Source organism: Anomaloglossus baeobatrachus, chromosome 4, assembly GCF_048569485.1.
Source record: "Anomaloglossus baeobatrachus isolate aAnoBae1 chromosome 4, aAnoBae1.hap1, whole genome shotgun sequence".
Lineage (NCBI taxonomy): Eukaryota > Metazoa > Chordata > Amphibia > Anura > Aromobatidae > Anomaloglossus > Anomaloglossus baeobatrachus.
Genome location: NC_134356.1, coordinates 457,653,722 through 457,669,150, shown reverse-complemented (window position 1 = coordinate 457,669,150; position 15,429 = coordinate 457,653,722). Strand labels below are relative to the sequence as shown.

The following is a 15,429-nucleotide window of genomic DNA, read 5'->3' as shown; positions in this document are numbered from 1 at the left end:
TTGTCGCTCCATTGGGAGACCCAGACAATTGGGTGTATAGCTTCTGCCTCTGGAGGCCACACAAAGTATTACACTTTTAAAAAAGTGTAACCCCTCCCCTCTGCCTATACACCCTCCCGTGGACCACGGGCTCCTCAGTTTTATGCTTTGTGTGGAAGGAGGCACACATCCACTCATGCATTCTCATACATAGTTATGACGGATGGAAGAAAAGAGGACCCCGATGGGGTCCCCGGCATGTTCCCTTCTCACCCCACTATGTCGGCGGTGTTGTTAAGGTTGAGGTACCCATTGCAGGTACGGAGGCTGGAGCCACATGCCGTCTCCTTCACCATCCCTTATGCGGCTCTGGGAGAAGTGGGATCCTAAGCGGTCATCCACGTGCTGGGACCGTGCTCCATCCGCAGCCCCTGTTGGAACCTGCCGGACCGGAGCTTCTTCACCCCCAGGGACCGGGCCCTGCAACTTGAAGGTACTCTGTGTCCCCATGTGGGGACTGTACAGGGAGGGAGGTCTCACCTTCTCCCCGGAAGCCGCGGTAGTTCCGTCCGTTGTTTTTTCGGCGGACTTCTGCGCCGACCGTGCCTGCTTGTCGGGCACGGCCTTAAATTTAGTCCCCGGCTTCGCCGCGGCCTAGTCGCGAAAAATCCCGCCCCCGGGCCTGCCTGTCAGGGGTAAGGGTGAGATTACCGACATGACGTCGGCTTTGAGGGCTGGAGCATCTTTGCATGTCCCCCCCCCCTCATTGACCACTGGGGACTCCAGATTCCCGCTCTTTGCTGGCGCCGCCCTCGGCTCCACACCCCCCCTGAGAGCTCCGGCGGCCATTTTTAGCATTCTGCTGGTGGATGCTACTCAGCGGCAAAGCTCTGCAGCTCCGGGGGATCCACGACAGGGAATCTGGAGGACACACTCCGCTCGTTAGCGGTTGGTAAGCCACACCGGTCACCCGGTGCTGGTCCCCCTAGGGTGCCGGGATATATATATATATAGATATATATATCTGTTCGGAAAGGCTGTATACCCTTTTCCCATATACCCTCAGTGGTCACTCTCCTAAGAGACAACAGCATGTCGTCTACAAGGAGCAAAGCTACTAAGGCACAGATTTTTTTCGCGGCCTGTACCTCTTGTAGGGCTATGTTGCCTGCGGGATCCACCTACCCTCACTGTGATCAATGCTCGACTCCTGCCATGCTTGCTCAGCCGGAGCCTCGGGCACTTGTGGGCCCCTCGGCTCATGTAGAGCCCCCTGCTCCCCCTGAGCAGTCTGCAGGGTCAGAGTCACCGTCGTTGGCCTCTTTCGCTGAGACACTCTCCCAGTCACTTTCTCAGTCCATTGCACAGTCTATGGACAAATGGTCATCTAAGCTCCTTGAGGCATTGCAGTCCAGACCGGGCCCTTCACAGGCCCCGGCCCCTGTTAGTTTGTCTCCTCCAGGCCCTTCTCAGTCCGCACCGCAGCGCGCTCCCAGGATAGCCCCTAGGTCCCAGGCGGAGGACTCCTGCCCGGATCGCAGCCCCAGGCCGGCTAAGCGGCCTCGCTGGGACTCTTCCCCGGCTTCCTCACGCTGCTCTGGATCCCAGCTTGAGGACTCTCAGGAAGACGAGGCGGACGTGGGAGCTCAGGGCTCTGACCCTGACTTCACCCTTAACCTTGATGCCTCTGAGGGGGACGCCTTAGTAAATGATCTTATCTCGTCCATCAACCAGGTGTTGGATCTCTTACCCCCACCTCCTCCTGCAGAGGAGCCGGCTTCTCAGCAGGAGAAACACCAATTTCGATTCCCCAAACGTACGCGCAATACGTTTATTGATCACTCTAACTTCAGGGACGCTGTCCAGAAGCCCAGAGCGGTTCTGGACAAGCGCTTTGCTAAACGGCACACTGACACGCGTTATCCCTTTCCACCTGAAGTCGTTAAGGGCTGGGCACACTCCCCCAAGGTGAATCCTCCAGTCTCTAGATTGGCTGCTAGGTCCGTTGTGTCTGTTGCCGATGGCTCATCCCTGAAGGATGCCACTGACAGACAGATAGAGCTCTTGGTGAAGTCTATTTATGAGGCCACGGGCGCGTCTTTTGCCCCGGCCTTTGCGGCCGTGTGGGCTCTCCAAGCAATCTCGGCATGTCTGACTGAGATTAATGCCGTCACGCGGAATTCTGCTCCGCATGTTTCTTCCTTGACCTCTCAGGCATCAGCATTTTCCTCCTACACCATGAACACCGTCCTGGACTCCGCTAGCCGTGCGGCTGTGGCATCCGCTAACTCCGTGGCAGTCCGCAGGGCTATGTGGCTGCGTGAATGGAAAGCAGACTCTGCTTCCAAAAGGTTCTTAACTGGTTTGCCTTTTTCTGGCGACCGTTTGTTTGGTGAACGGTTGGATGAGATTATTAAGGAATCCTCGGGAAAGGACTCCTCCTTACCCCAGTCCAAACCTAAGAGACCTCAGCAGAGGAAAATCCAATCGAGGTTTCGGTCCTTTCGTCCCTCCGCCAAGACCCAATCCTCTTCGTCCAACCGGCCGGAGAAAGGCCAGAGGAACTCCTATGCGTGGCGGTCCAAGTCACGCCCCCAAAAGGCCGCGGGAGGCACTGCCTCCTAGACGGCCTCCACATGACTCTCGGCCTCATCTAGCCACATCCTCGGTCGGTGGCAGGCTCTCCCGCTTTGGCGACGCCTGGTGGCCACACGTTCAAGACCGATGGGTGAGAGACATTCTGTCTCATGGTTACAGGATAGAGTTCAGCTCTCGACCTGCGGCTCGTTTCTTCAGAACCTCCCCACCCCCCGCACAGGCCGACGCACTTTTTCAGGCAGTGGACGCTCTAAAGATAGAAGGAGTTGTGATTCCCGTTCCCCTTCAGGAACGTGGTCGCGGATTTTACTCCAACTTGTTCGTGGTGCCAAAAAAGGACGGGTCATTCCGTCCCGTTCTGGACCTCAAGCTGCTCAACAGACATGTGAGAACCAGACGGTTTCGGATGGAATCTCTCCGCTCGGTCATCGCCTCGATGTCACAAGGAGACTTCCTAGCATCGATCGACATCAAAGATGCTTATCTCCATGTGCCGATCGCACCCGAACATCAACGTTTCCTGCGTTTAGCCATCGGGGACGAACACCTCCAGTGCCGTTCGCGCAATTCCATCTACGGCCACTCCAATGGGACATTCTTCGCAAATGGGACAAGAGTTCGGCTTCCCTCGACAAGAACATCTCTCTTTCCCTCGCAACCAAAACATCACTTCAGTGGTGGCTCCTACCCACATCTCTGTCCCGGGGAAAATCCTTCCTACCCCCAACCTGGGCCGTGGTCACCACGGACGCGAGCCTGTCAGGTTGGGGAGCGGTTTTTCTCCACCACAGGGCTCAAGGAACCTGGACTCCAATAGAATCGTCCCTTCAGATCAATATCCTGGAGATAAGGGCAGTATATCTAGCCCTATTGGCTTTCCATCGGTGGCTGGAGGGCAGGCAGATCCGAATCCAGTCGGACAACGCCACTGCCGTCGCCTACATCAACCACCAAGGCGGCACTCGCAGTCGTCAAGCCTTCCAGGAAGTCCGGCGGATTCTGCAGTGGGTGGAAGACACAGACTCCGCAGTTCACATCCCGGGCGTAGAAAACTGGGAAGCAGATTTTCTCAGTCGTCAGGGCATGGACGCGGGGGAATGGTCTCTTCACCCAGACGTGTTTCGAGAGATCTGTCGCCGCTGGGGAACGCCGGACGTCGATCTCATGGCGTCACGACACAACAACAAGGTCCCGGCCTTCATGGCACGGTCTCAGGATCACAGAGCTCTGGCAGCGGACGCTTTGGTCCAGGATTGGTCGCAGTTTCGACTGCCATATGTGTTTCCCCCTCTGGCGATGCTGCCCAGGGTGCTACGCAAGATCCGGTCCGACTGCCGTCGCGCCATTCTCGTCGCTCCAGACTGGCCGAGGCGGTCGTGGTATCCGGATCTGTGGCATCTCACGGTGGGTCAACCGTGGGCACTTCCAGACCGCCCAGACTTGCTGTCACAAGGCCCGTTTTTCCATCTGAATTCTGTGGCCCTCAACCTGACTGTGTGGCCATTGAGTCCTGGCTCCTAGCGTCTTCAGGGTTATCTCAGGATGTAATTGCCACCATGAGACAAGCCAGGAAACCAATGTCCGCCAAGATCTATCACAGGACTTGGCAAATCTTCTTATCTTGGTGCTCTGATAACGGTTTTCCTCCATGGCCGTTTGCCTTACCCACATTTCTTTCATTCCTACAATCTGGAATGGACAAGGGTTTGTCCCTCGGCTCTCTCAAGGGCCAAGTGTCGGCGCTCTCCGTGTTTTTTCAAACGCGTCTAGCCAGGCTTCCGCAGGTCCGCACGTTCCTGCAGGGGGTTTGCCACATGGTCCCACCTTACAAACGTCCATTGGAACCTTGGGATCTTAACAGGGTCCTGACGGCTCTTCAAAAGCCGCCTTTTGAGCCGCTGCGGGATGTCTTTCTCTCCTGTCTTTCTCAGAAGGTGGCCTTCCTGGTGGCAGTCACATCACTTCGGAGAGTGTCTGAGCTTGCAGCGCTGTCATGCAAAGCTCCCTTCCTGGTTTTCCACCAGGATAAGGTGGTTCTGCGTCCTGTCCCGGAATTTCTCCCTAAGGTGGTATCCCCTTTTCATCTAAATCAGGATATCTCCTTGCCTTCCTTTTGCCCTAATCCAATTCACCAGTGTGAAAAGGATTTGCACTCTTTGGATCTAGTGAGAGCACTCCGGTTCTACGTCTCTCGCACGGCGCCCCTGCGCCGTTCAGATGCGCTCTTTGTCCTTGTCGCTGGCCAGCGTAAGGGCTCTCAGGCCTCCAAGTCAACCTTGGCTCGGTGGATCAAGGAACCGATTCTCGAGGCCTACCGTACTTCTGGGCTTCCGCTCCCTTCAGGGTTGAAAGCCCATTCTACCAGAGCCGTAGGTGCGTCCTGGGCATTGCGGCATCGGGCGACGGCTCAGCAGGTGTGTCAGGCAGCTACGTGGTCTAGTCTGCACACTTTTACGAAGCACTATCAAGTGCATACCTATGCTTCGGCAGACGCCAGTTTAGGTAGGCGAGTCCTCCAGGCGGCGGTTGCCCACCTGTAAGAGGGGGCCGTTTTCGGCTCTTTTTATTGAGGTATTCTTTTACCCACCCAGGGACTGCTCTTGGACGTCCCAATTGTCTGGGTCTCCCAATGGAGCGACAAAGAAAAAGGGAATTTTGTTTACTTACCGTAAATTCCTTTTCTTCTAGCTCCTATTGGGAGACCCAGCACCCGCCCCCGTGCCCTTCGGGCTGGTTGTTCTTTTGTGTACACATGTTGTTGATGTTGATTTGTTCTTTTGGTTCATGGTCTTCAGTCCTCCAAACATCCTTCGGATTGAATTTACCCTAGACCAATTTATAAGTTTTCTCCTTCCTGCTTTTGCACCAAACTGAGGAGCCCGTGGTCCACGGGAGGGTGTATAGGCAGAGGGGAGGGGTTACACTTTTTTAAAAGTGTAATACTTTGTGTGGCCTCCAGAGGCAGAAGCTATACACCCAATTGTCTGGGTCTCCCAATAGGAGCTAGAAGAAAAGGAATTTACGGTAAGTAAACAAAATTCCCTTTTTTTCATGGATATTAATCATCTTTTATCTTCTTATCAGGGTCTTTTCAGGAAGCGGGTGTAATTCAGCAGGCATATAACTTCTGCATGCCCCTTCTGACAAGCTCGGCGCTCTCCACCGAGAAGACGTCCTGGAGTGCCTTCACCATACTTTCTCCAGCCATTGTGTTAGAGGTGGTTAAACGAGTAAGTACACTTTTTGGGGGTGATTTATCAGAAAGCTGAGGTAAAACGTTGAAAAATCGCCAAGTTTTTGCACAACACCAAGTTGCACATCAATTTAGCAGCTTTCGGTTTTTTTATCACGCTAATTTAAGAAAGCTCAGCCAAAATGGGCAGAGCTAGGGATGATCCGGGATGAGGCGGCGTAACACCAACTTGTCAAATTTATCATTCGTGTCTGCATTTCTTACTCCAGAGATGTTACTTCTGTCCAAGACTAGCAGCATTTCTTGCAATGCACATGCCGCAAAAAAGCACCAAAATAATTAGGTAGCGAGTTACCACACAGCACATAAGACTTATGTATGACAAACCAGTCTTAATCAGCCTGGCCTTTGTCTTTCCATGGGATAATTGCTGTGAATTATTGGCTTATAAACTCTCCTGGCAAGCTCTACTTGCAGATCTTCTAACCTAATCTGATGGAACTGTAAAGTGCCCGCAGTATGAGGAGTTCTGCAGAGATTACATAGGTTTTAATAGTGAGTCAATTTGTTTGCAAATATGGTGCTTTTTTACTTTTAAGAGGGGGTAATGTAGTGTCCTCACTGCAGCAATTCTCTAAAGTTCTATATAAAAGTTCCTTAGGCATGTTTTATATATGTGGTATCATCGTGAAAACAGTAAGGGAATGGTCCTCATGGGGAAATTGTCACTAAAATACTTAAAGGAATGGCCCAAGAAGCATGACAATTTGATTTAGACTCATCCCACCAAAATCAATTTTCATTGCGTTGTGTTGTTGCCGCTCTTCAGTGAGGTTTTGGTGCGTTTTTTTCCCATATGTTTTTCAAAAATGCAGGGAAAAACGCAAAAAAAGAAGTGACATGCTGCTTCTTTTTTCTGCTCCCAAAACTGCAGGCAAAAAAGCAGCAGTGTGTGCACAGCTTTTCTGAATTCTCATAGACTTTGCTGGGAGAAGAAGAGACATGCAGTCAGGACTGCCACTAGGAATTTCAGGGCCCCTGACTGGCATAATTTTGGGGCCCCCTTGAGACTCCATCCCTGCTCCACCTTCACCCTGGTTTGTAAGCCAATAAATGAAGCGTGAAGGGGCCCCCTTCTGTTGGAGTCCCAGACTAGAGTCCTGTTTGTCCCCCCCTGGTGGCGGCCCTGATGCAGTTTAGGGCAACAACCTGCACCAAAAATGCTGCAAAACTGCACTGTGCGCACAGGGCCTTAGAGCAACAAGGGGGTCTTCAGCAGAACTCTAGTTGCCATAACAACCCATCGCTGCCTCACGTTTGTATTGGCGGAGGGCTGATGGGCGTGCTGTATAAGCATTTAACTGGTTAACAACCACAGGCTGAACTTTTCTTCAGGGATAGATCCTAGTTGTGTCTGACAGCCATTATGTCCCTGGTACTAGGCGGGCTCAGCCCCCGAGCCTGCACCATACACCCACGCCATACATGTAAAGTAAATGTTGGAAAGAGGTTAAAATTTACTTTATAGTAATAATAACACAGTACTATTAATGAATAAAAGAATCACATAGCAGTAAGGATTCTGTTCTGTTATTAAAATGGTGGTCACTTTATTTTAAATGGATTCTCCTGAACCTGATGTCTGGCATATAATTCAAACAGCACCCATCTTAGTTGTGTCAGAACGGCCTCAAGCTAAAGAAACTGAGGTATCTCAACTGTCAGAGGAGCTGTCATCATAAGGATACATATATCTCCCAGCCGAGGAGCAGCGCTGACATGAGACGGAATAAATCTTTTCACGGACTGAGCGTGTAAAACCGTTGTCTTGAGCACAGAAGCTGTAGAAACCCTCCTCTTCTCAGTTGTGCTCAGTCAGTGAAAGCACTTATGGTGGCTCATCTTAGCGCTGCTTCTTGACTGACTGAGGTATGGAGGCTTCTAACTGCAGCTTCTGAGAGTTGCAATATGTCTTAAGTTCTGTGTCACAAGCGTACCGGCTTCCTGACAAGTGTCTAGAATGATGGTAGCTGCAATTTAAATGATATCACAGACTTCTTTTGTTTTACATTCTTGGAGAGCCCCCTTAATAGATTAGATGTTAAGGACATGATTTTGTGGCATTTACACAGTTATAGCCGTATGATGGCTTCTTCTCCTGCACGTGTTACAGCCGGTTTCCCACAATGCACAACTCTCCTGTCTATAAAATGGCCGCTGATGGAGGAGCATGTGACCAGTTCCAAATGGAAAACATTTCACACGGTAAAGCTGCTTCTCAAATGCTGGAGGATGGAAGGTCTGGTAACCTGCTCCTTTTTGAAGGAGGAGAACCTGTCATATCTGTAGAATAGTAAGTGCCACAAAAGTCATGTCCTCAACATGTGTTTTAAAAAAAGATGATGTTTTCACCCTTTTAATCGAGATTCCTTTATCTTACACGACTTGGTTGTTCTCACAGGCAGAGAAGCAGCCTGACTCCCTGGTGCTGAGGCTGTACGAGTCTTACGGGAGCACTGTAGATACCTGGCTGCAGACCTCACTTCCAGTTAAAGCGGTTTTCTTGTGAGTATATACAAAGAAGTCAGTATTTGTACAGTATTTATTACTTTACAATTTGTGATGAACAAATTTCAAGGTAGATTGCTCAGATTTTGCCTTCCGTGGCTTGCACACTTGTAGCGCTCCCACCTTTTGCTATTGGTACTATTTCAAATATAAATAAAAAGAATTCCGTGGTTTGTCGTTCATAAAAAATTAATGTCTTTATTATTACATCATAAAAAATCTTTCTATGTGCATGATCCGGATAACTATCCCGCCTTATGTGTTTTGGACTTTCTCAAAGGATGTAGTGTGAAACGCCTTAGCGAGATGGTTGTCTGGAACATGCACATAGAAAGATTTTTTTTTATGATGGTTTAATAAAGACATGATCTTTTTATGAAGGACGGACCACAGAATTTTTTCTTTTTCTCTGCCTTATATGGTGGACACCAGCCACATAATCCCTGGTCTGTGAATCCATACAAGGAATGGTGAGCTCACAAAACGTTTCTATTTAATCTACTATTTCAAATGTATCTGTTGTCAGCAGATTTCACTTGAATTGGAGTCGTGGAATCAGTGTACTCTAGCCTTCTCCGATGTTTCCAGAGTCTTTCCAGAGAGTTCTTGTAGCCAATGCAGAGACATCGTAATTCCCACCTTAGCTATTAATGGCTGAAAAAGGAATAACTGTTTAACGGGAACCTGTCAGGTCCCATGTGCGTTCTGACTTACAAGCAGGGTGGTCGGTGGCCTATAAACCCCTTCCTACCCATCCCTGTGTTGTTATATTGTGTAATATGAATGTATAAAAAAAAGTTTTATTACTTACATGTTCTCTATGTAATTGATCAGAGGGACTGGCCCCCTGTGCGTCGCATCGCTCAGTGGGTGTTTGCATGGATTTACATGAGCGACGTCACCGCCAGCTCCTTGAGATCCCGCACGTGCGCACTTGCCATTCCCGCAGCTTTGTTATCCGGGTACTTGCTTCTCGGCTTCAGACGCGCTCTGTGCATGGTTGAAACCCCAGGAGTCCTTTGAGCATGCGCAGTGCGCGTCTGAAGCCGAGAAGCAAGCACCTGGATAACAGGGCTGTGGGAATGGTAAGCACGCACGCGTGGGATCTCGAGGAGCTGACGGTGATGTCGCTCATGTTAATCCATGGTATCAGGCCCACAGGGGCGTGATACTACGGAAAGAATGTAACTGCCCATGCCCAGGGGACTAGCCCCTCTGATTATTTACATAGGGAACATGTAAGTAATAAAACGGTTTTTTATACGTTCTTATTACACAATATAACAACACAGGGATGGGTAGGAAGGGGTTTCAAGGCCACATATCACCCTGTTCGTAGGTTAGAATGCATAATGGACCTGACAGGTTCCTTTTCAAAGCATATCCTAGCGTCACTAAGCTAGGAATAGCCCTGTGTAGCTTTATTTTTGTTGGTTTCAAAGAGCAACATTAAAAGGGATGTCCACTACTCTGAACTCTGACAACCCCAGTAAAATAATACTTTCAAATAATACCTACAGACCCAAACTTGGCAGCCTTATACAGTTAGGTCCAGAAATATTTGAACAGTGACACAAGTTTTGGCATCTTAGCTTTTTAGCAAAACATTCAAGATACAGTCATATAATCAATATGGACTTAAAGTGCAGACTCTCAGCCTTAATTTCAGGGTACGCACAACCTAATTGGAGTAAGGCTTAGGAATTACAGGTCTATAATATGTAGCTGTCACTTTTTCGAGGGACCAAAAGTAATTGGACAATTATTTCAAAAGCTTTTTAAAGGGTACCTGTCATCAGTTTGTTGAGTTATAAACTAAAACCAGCACCTTAAGCAGCACCTGTGCTGCATTCTATAAAGGTGCGTGTTATCCCCTGACTCGCCCTGTACACCCGACAAATATCTTTTGAAAATCTCCCGCACTGTATGGTAATCCTTGGGTCTGGTCCAATGGGCGTCCTTGGTTGTGGCTTCTGTCCTTTCTTTGCTGATCGCTGTCCTCTGCTGATGACTGACATGGATGACGCCACCTGTGTCGCCCACATACCCATGCTTATGAGCTGAAAGTACTATTCCCTAATGAATCCATCATTAATTAAGCAGGTAAAATGTCCGGAGCTTATTCCAGGTGTGGCATTTGCATTTGGAAGCTGTTGCAGTGAACCCACAACATGTGGTCAAAGGAAATCTCAATGGAAGAGAAACAGACCATTAATAGTCTGAGAAAAAGAGAAATCCATCAGAGAGATAGCAGGAATGTTAGGAGTGGGCAAATAAGCAGTTTGGTACATTTTGCAAAAAATATAAAACGACTACACTGGTGAGTTTGGAAACTCAAAAAGGCCAAGACGTCCATGAAAGACAGTAGTGGAGGATGATCGCAGAATCCTTTCCATGGTGAAGAAAACCGCTTCACAACTTCCACCTAAGTGAACAACAATCTCCAGGAAGTAGGTGTTTGAGTATCTAAAGGCCCCTTTACACACTGAGATTTTCTAGCGATTTCACTAGCGATCTCGACCTGGCCGGGATCGCTGGAAAGTCTCTAACAGTCGCTGGTGAGCTGTCAAACAGGCAGATCTGACCAACGACGCAGCAGTGATAAGGACCTACAGAACGACCTCACTGGAAAGGGAACGCTAGAACGCCTATGGGCTGGGTCGCTAACGATGTTGTTGTAACGGTGTCAAACACACCGATACATGCTGCGCAGCGCGAAACAAAGAATAGTCCTGAACGACTTCTAGCGATCGGCGACCTCACAGCGGGGGCCAGGTCGCTGATGCGTGTCACACACTGCAATGTCGCTGGGGAGGTCGCTATTACGTCACAAAACCAGTGACGTTACAGTGATATCAATAGCGATGTTCCAGTGTGTAAAGGAGCCTTAAGTCTGCCATAAAGAGAAGACTTCATTAGAGCAAACACAGAGGGTTCACCACAAGGTGCAATCCTTTAATCAGCCCAAAAAATTGAAAGGCCAGAATATAAAGTATGGAAAAGGCTTGAAACGGCTAATAATCTAAAGCACACACATCCTCTATAAAACATGGCGGAGCCAGTGTAATGGTTGGGCATGCATGTCTTCCAATGGTGCTGGGTCACTAGTGTTTATTGATGATATGACTGAAGAAAGAAGCAGCCGGATGAATTCTGAAGTGTAGCTGGCGATGCTTTCTGCTCAGATTAACCAAGTGCAGCAAGATATTTTGGATAGCCCTTCACGGTACAGATGGACAGTAACCCAAAACATACTGAGCATGAAAGGAACCCAGGAGTTTTTTAAGGCAAAGATGTGGAACATTCTTCAATGGTAGAGTCAATCACCAGATCTCAACCCCATTGAGCATGCATTTCACATAGTGCTAGTAATATAATCACCCTCCGGCAGCTTCACCTTTTACTGACGCCACTACAGTCCCACTGTGCTGTCTTGTGACTGCAACTTCTGACTAGCCAGAAGTCAGAAAATACATCACAAGCTCACAATGCAAGTCTATAAGAGCCAGAACAAGGCTTTCATAGATTTGCATTCAAGAGTGACCTCCAGCTTGCTCATTAAAACATTGGAGCAGCTGGCAGGTCACATACTGCAGAAGACTGACAGGAACGGAGCACATAGAAGATAAAGACAGCGTCAGATGAGCAGGGGACTTCAAAGCACCACTCCAGCAGTAAAATAAAAAAAAGCGTTAAGACCAAACTTGAGCCAAAAAGACCAACAAACAAGCAGCAACTAAAGTCCTGGCAAAGCATCACAAATTAGGAAACCCAGCATTTGGTGATGTCCATGGCTTCCAGGCTTCAGGCAGTAATTTGATTAAACCAAATTATCCCAATAAAGCTATAAATTATTAAAAAGTTCCTTTATTGATGGCATATTAAAAAACATAGACGCAAACATTAATTAAAAATCAAGGCAAGGGGAGCACGTAGTAAACCCACAATAACCAAGCATATACAATAAATTTACTGAATCTTTAGCAGGCCAAATAACAAGCTCAAAGTATAGAGCATTACAAAAGCAGTTTACAACATCCTTATATTGGTAAAATACCAGCACAAATCTGCATTAGTATGCACTAATAGCTGCCCATTATCACACTTAGCTCATATGAATACCAGACCTGCTATCATATTAATGGTAAAATACTGCTCCCCTGCCAGCCACTCCAACACGTGTTTCACACCGCTTCCTCCCTGAGGAACTCCCCTACGTGCTCCCCTTGCCTTGATTTTTAATTAATGTTTGTGTCTATGTTTTTTAATATGCCATCAATAAAGGAACTTTTTAATACTTTATAGCTTTATTGGGATAATTTGGTTTAATCAAGTTGTTGGTTTATCCCGGTAGGATATAATTGTGATGATTTATGGTCAACTCTTCTAATTTTGGGTTCAGGCAGTCATTGCCTGCTTAGGATTCTCTACAAAGTATTAAAATGAACATTTTCTTTATAGTAATGTTAATTGGTCTAATTACTTTTGAGCCCCTAAAATGAGGAGGCTTTGGTTGAAATTCCTAAGCGTTTCACAGGATATTTTTGTTAGCTTCATTAATTAAACCTGAAAGTCTACACTTCAAATGCATCTCAGTAGTTTCATTTTAAATAAAAATATTGACATCAGGGGCCAAATCATGACGATTGTCACTGTCCAAATATTTCTGGACTTTACTGTATTCTCACCGCCGATGTCGTTGGGGTTCCATCATTGTCGGCACTAACTCTCCTGGGGCTTACATGACATACCAACCCTCTGGATAAGTGCAGTCTTCACTGTCACCTTCTTTGAATGTAATTGACATCCAGGGGAATCGAGAGCTGTGGCTGCTCTCTCACTTTCTCTGGATGTCTGATTTATGTGAAGTAGAGCAGAATGAAGCCAGTGCTGATTGGCCCTGGGGATTGTGTGATATAATGTCACGCAAGCCCCAGGAGAAAGTGCTGACTCCATTGGAAAAGCATCGGAGGTGAGTATTAGTGTTATTATGTAACTGAGGGGAAACAGTGATTGAGAAGTTGTCAAAGTAGTGAACAAACCCTTTTAAGGGTCACAATGTTTGATCCCACCCTAGATTCTTTCAGGGGTTTCTGTTTTAAAGCCCAAAAAATGCGATCTAGATGGACCACAATGAAGAACCCATTCACTATAATGAGGGAGATGGAGTCACTTTGTACTCCATGTGACCTCTATTATGAGTCACCTACTCATCTGCAGGGCAGTCCAATGTGGTAAGGTCCAATGGGCATTGCTGCTGTTGAGTGCGACGCCTCCTCTATCTTTGTGATCGCCGTACTCTTTGCTTTGTGCAGATGGCGCGTCCTATGTCATCCACACAGTGCCCTCCATTGTGCTCCTGCGCGCACACACTTTCTGAGGGCAGAGCAAAGTACTGTAATATGCGGGTAAGGTTAAAGAGCACCCACACATTACAGTGCTTTGCTCTGCTTCAGCAAAGTGCGTGTGCGCAGGAGCACAATGGAAGGGGTCTGTGTGGATGACATAGGATGCGTCATCCACACGAAGCAAGGAGGCCGCGATCACAAGATTAGGAGGAGGCGCCGGACCCGAGAGAAGCAATGCCCCTTACCATATCAGAACTCCCCACAGGTGAGTAGGGGACAGGTTCCCTTTAAGATCCCGCTTTTGTATCCACCTAAAGAGAGACAGACCCCGCTGGAACAGAGGCCAGATGGAGTCCAATGTGACTGTCTGCCTCATTATAGTATATTGCTTTATTGGGGGTTACATTTAAATCCCATTTTTGTTTTTAAGGATTTAGGCTCTGTGCGCACTGGGAAGTGGAATTTTCTTGAGAAAATTCCGCATGCCCTCAAAGATTACCGCACCCGCGGTAAAAAACCGCGGGAAACCGCACCCGAAAACCGCATGCGGTTTGCTGCGGTTTTACCGCGGTATTATTCGCGGTATTGCCGCGGTTTTGCCGCGTGCGGGTTGGGATGTGCTTTATTGCATTCAATGCAATAAAGCACATTGAAGAAAAAAAAAAAAAAAAGTCATTTAATTCTGAGAGTAGATAGACAGAAGAATAGATAGAGGGATAGATAGATAGACAGAGGGATAGATAGATAGAGAGATAGACAGATCGCTGCATTTCCCACGGTCGGCAGTGAGTTCACATTACCGGCCGTGGGAAATGACCGGTAATTACCTCTGCTGTCTGCTGCTTTCATTCAGCGCTGTGTGTTAGTTGCGGCTGGATGGAAGCAGCGCTGGACGTCGGACCTGGATTACGCCGGAGCTTTGGTGCGGGAGGGGTTAATAAAATGGTGAACGAGGCTTGTTTGTTTTATTTAAAATAAAGGATTTTTCGGTGTCTGTGTTTTTTTTCACTTTACTTACGGGTTGATCATGTCAGCTGTCACATAGACGCTGCCATGATCAAGCCTGGGGTTAATGGCGGTGGTCCCCCATCACCATTAACCCCTTGTATTACCTTGCCACCACTGCTACACGGTGGCAAGAAGAGCCGAGGACACGCCGGTATTGTCGCATATTGCATGCGACAGTGCCGGGGCAGCTGCGGCTGATATTCTCGGCTGCCGGAGGGGGAGTGAGGAGGGGGACATTACCCCTGCCCCTCTCCCTCCCCAGCCTGAGAATACCGGGCCGCCGCTGTGTGCTTACCTCGGCTGGAAGGTAAATATGCAGCGGAGCCCACGTTCTTTTTTTCTATATTTCCGTTTTCTTTCTATGTGTGTTCTATGTGTCTGTGTCTATGTGTTCTATGTGTCTGTGATGTCTGTGTCTGTGATCTGTGTGTGTGTTTACTCTGCACGGCTTCCTCTTCCTGTAATGACATCACTTCCCTGCAAAACCGCAAGCAAGTGATGTACATTACCGGAGGTAAACCGCAAAATACCGCAGGGAATAACGCAGGAAAACGCAGTGAACCGCACAGAATTTGCTGCCTGCGTTATTCCCTGCGGGATTTCTTGATTAACATTGAGTCAATGGAGTGAAATCCCGCAGCGACGTGCGGAAAAGAAGTGACATGCACTTGTTTTTGCTGCGGGATTCCCGCAGCAAAACATGCAGCTGTCAAATTCCGCCCAGTGCGCACAGGA

At 48.2% G+C, this 15,429-nt stretch overlaps 1 protein-coding gene across 3 annotated transcripts in view; it reads left to right on the top strand.

Moving 5' to 3' along the window:
- The window catches only part of MAN2C1 (mannosidase alpha class 2C member 1), a 217,636-nt gene that overhangs the window by 199,759 nt on the left and 2,448 nt on the right, over positions 1–15,429 (top strand). For all 3 annotated transcript variants that reach the window (XM_075345663.1, XM_075345662.1, XM_075345664.1), the window contains 2 exons: positions 5,662–5,807; positions 8,232–8,335. In XM_075345663.1, the coding sequence (XP_075201778.1) occupies positions 5,662–5,807; positions 8,232–8,335 (250 nt within the window). The remainder of the gene's footprint in view (positions 1–5,661; positions 5,808–8,231; positions 8,336–15,429) is intronic.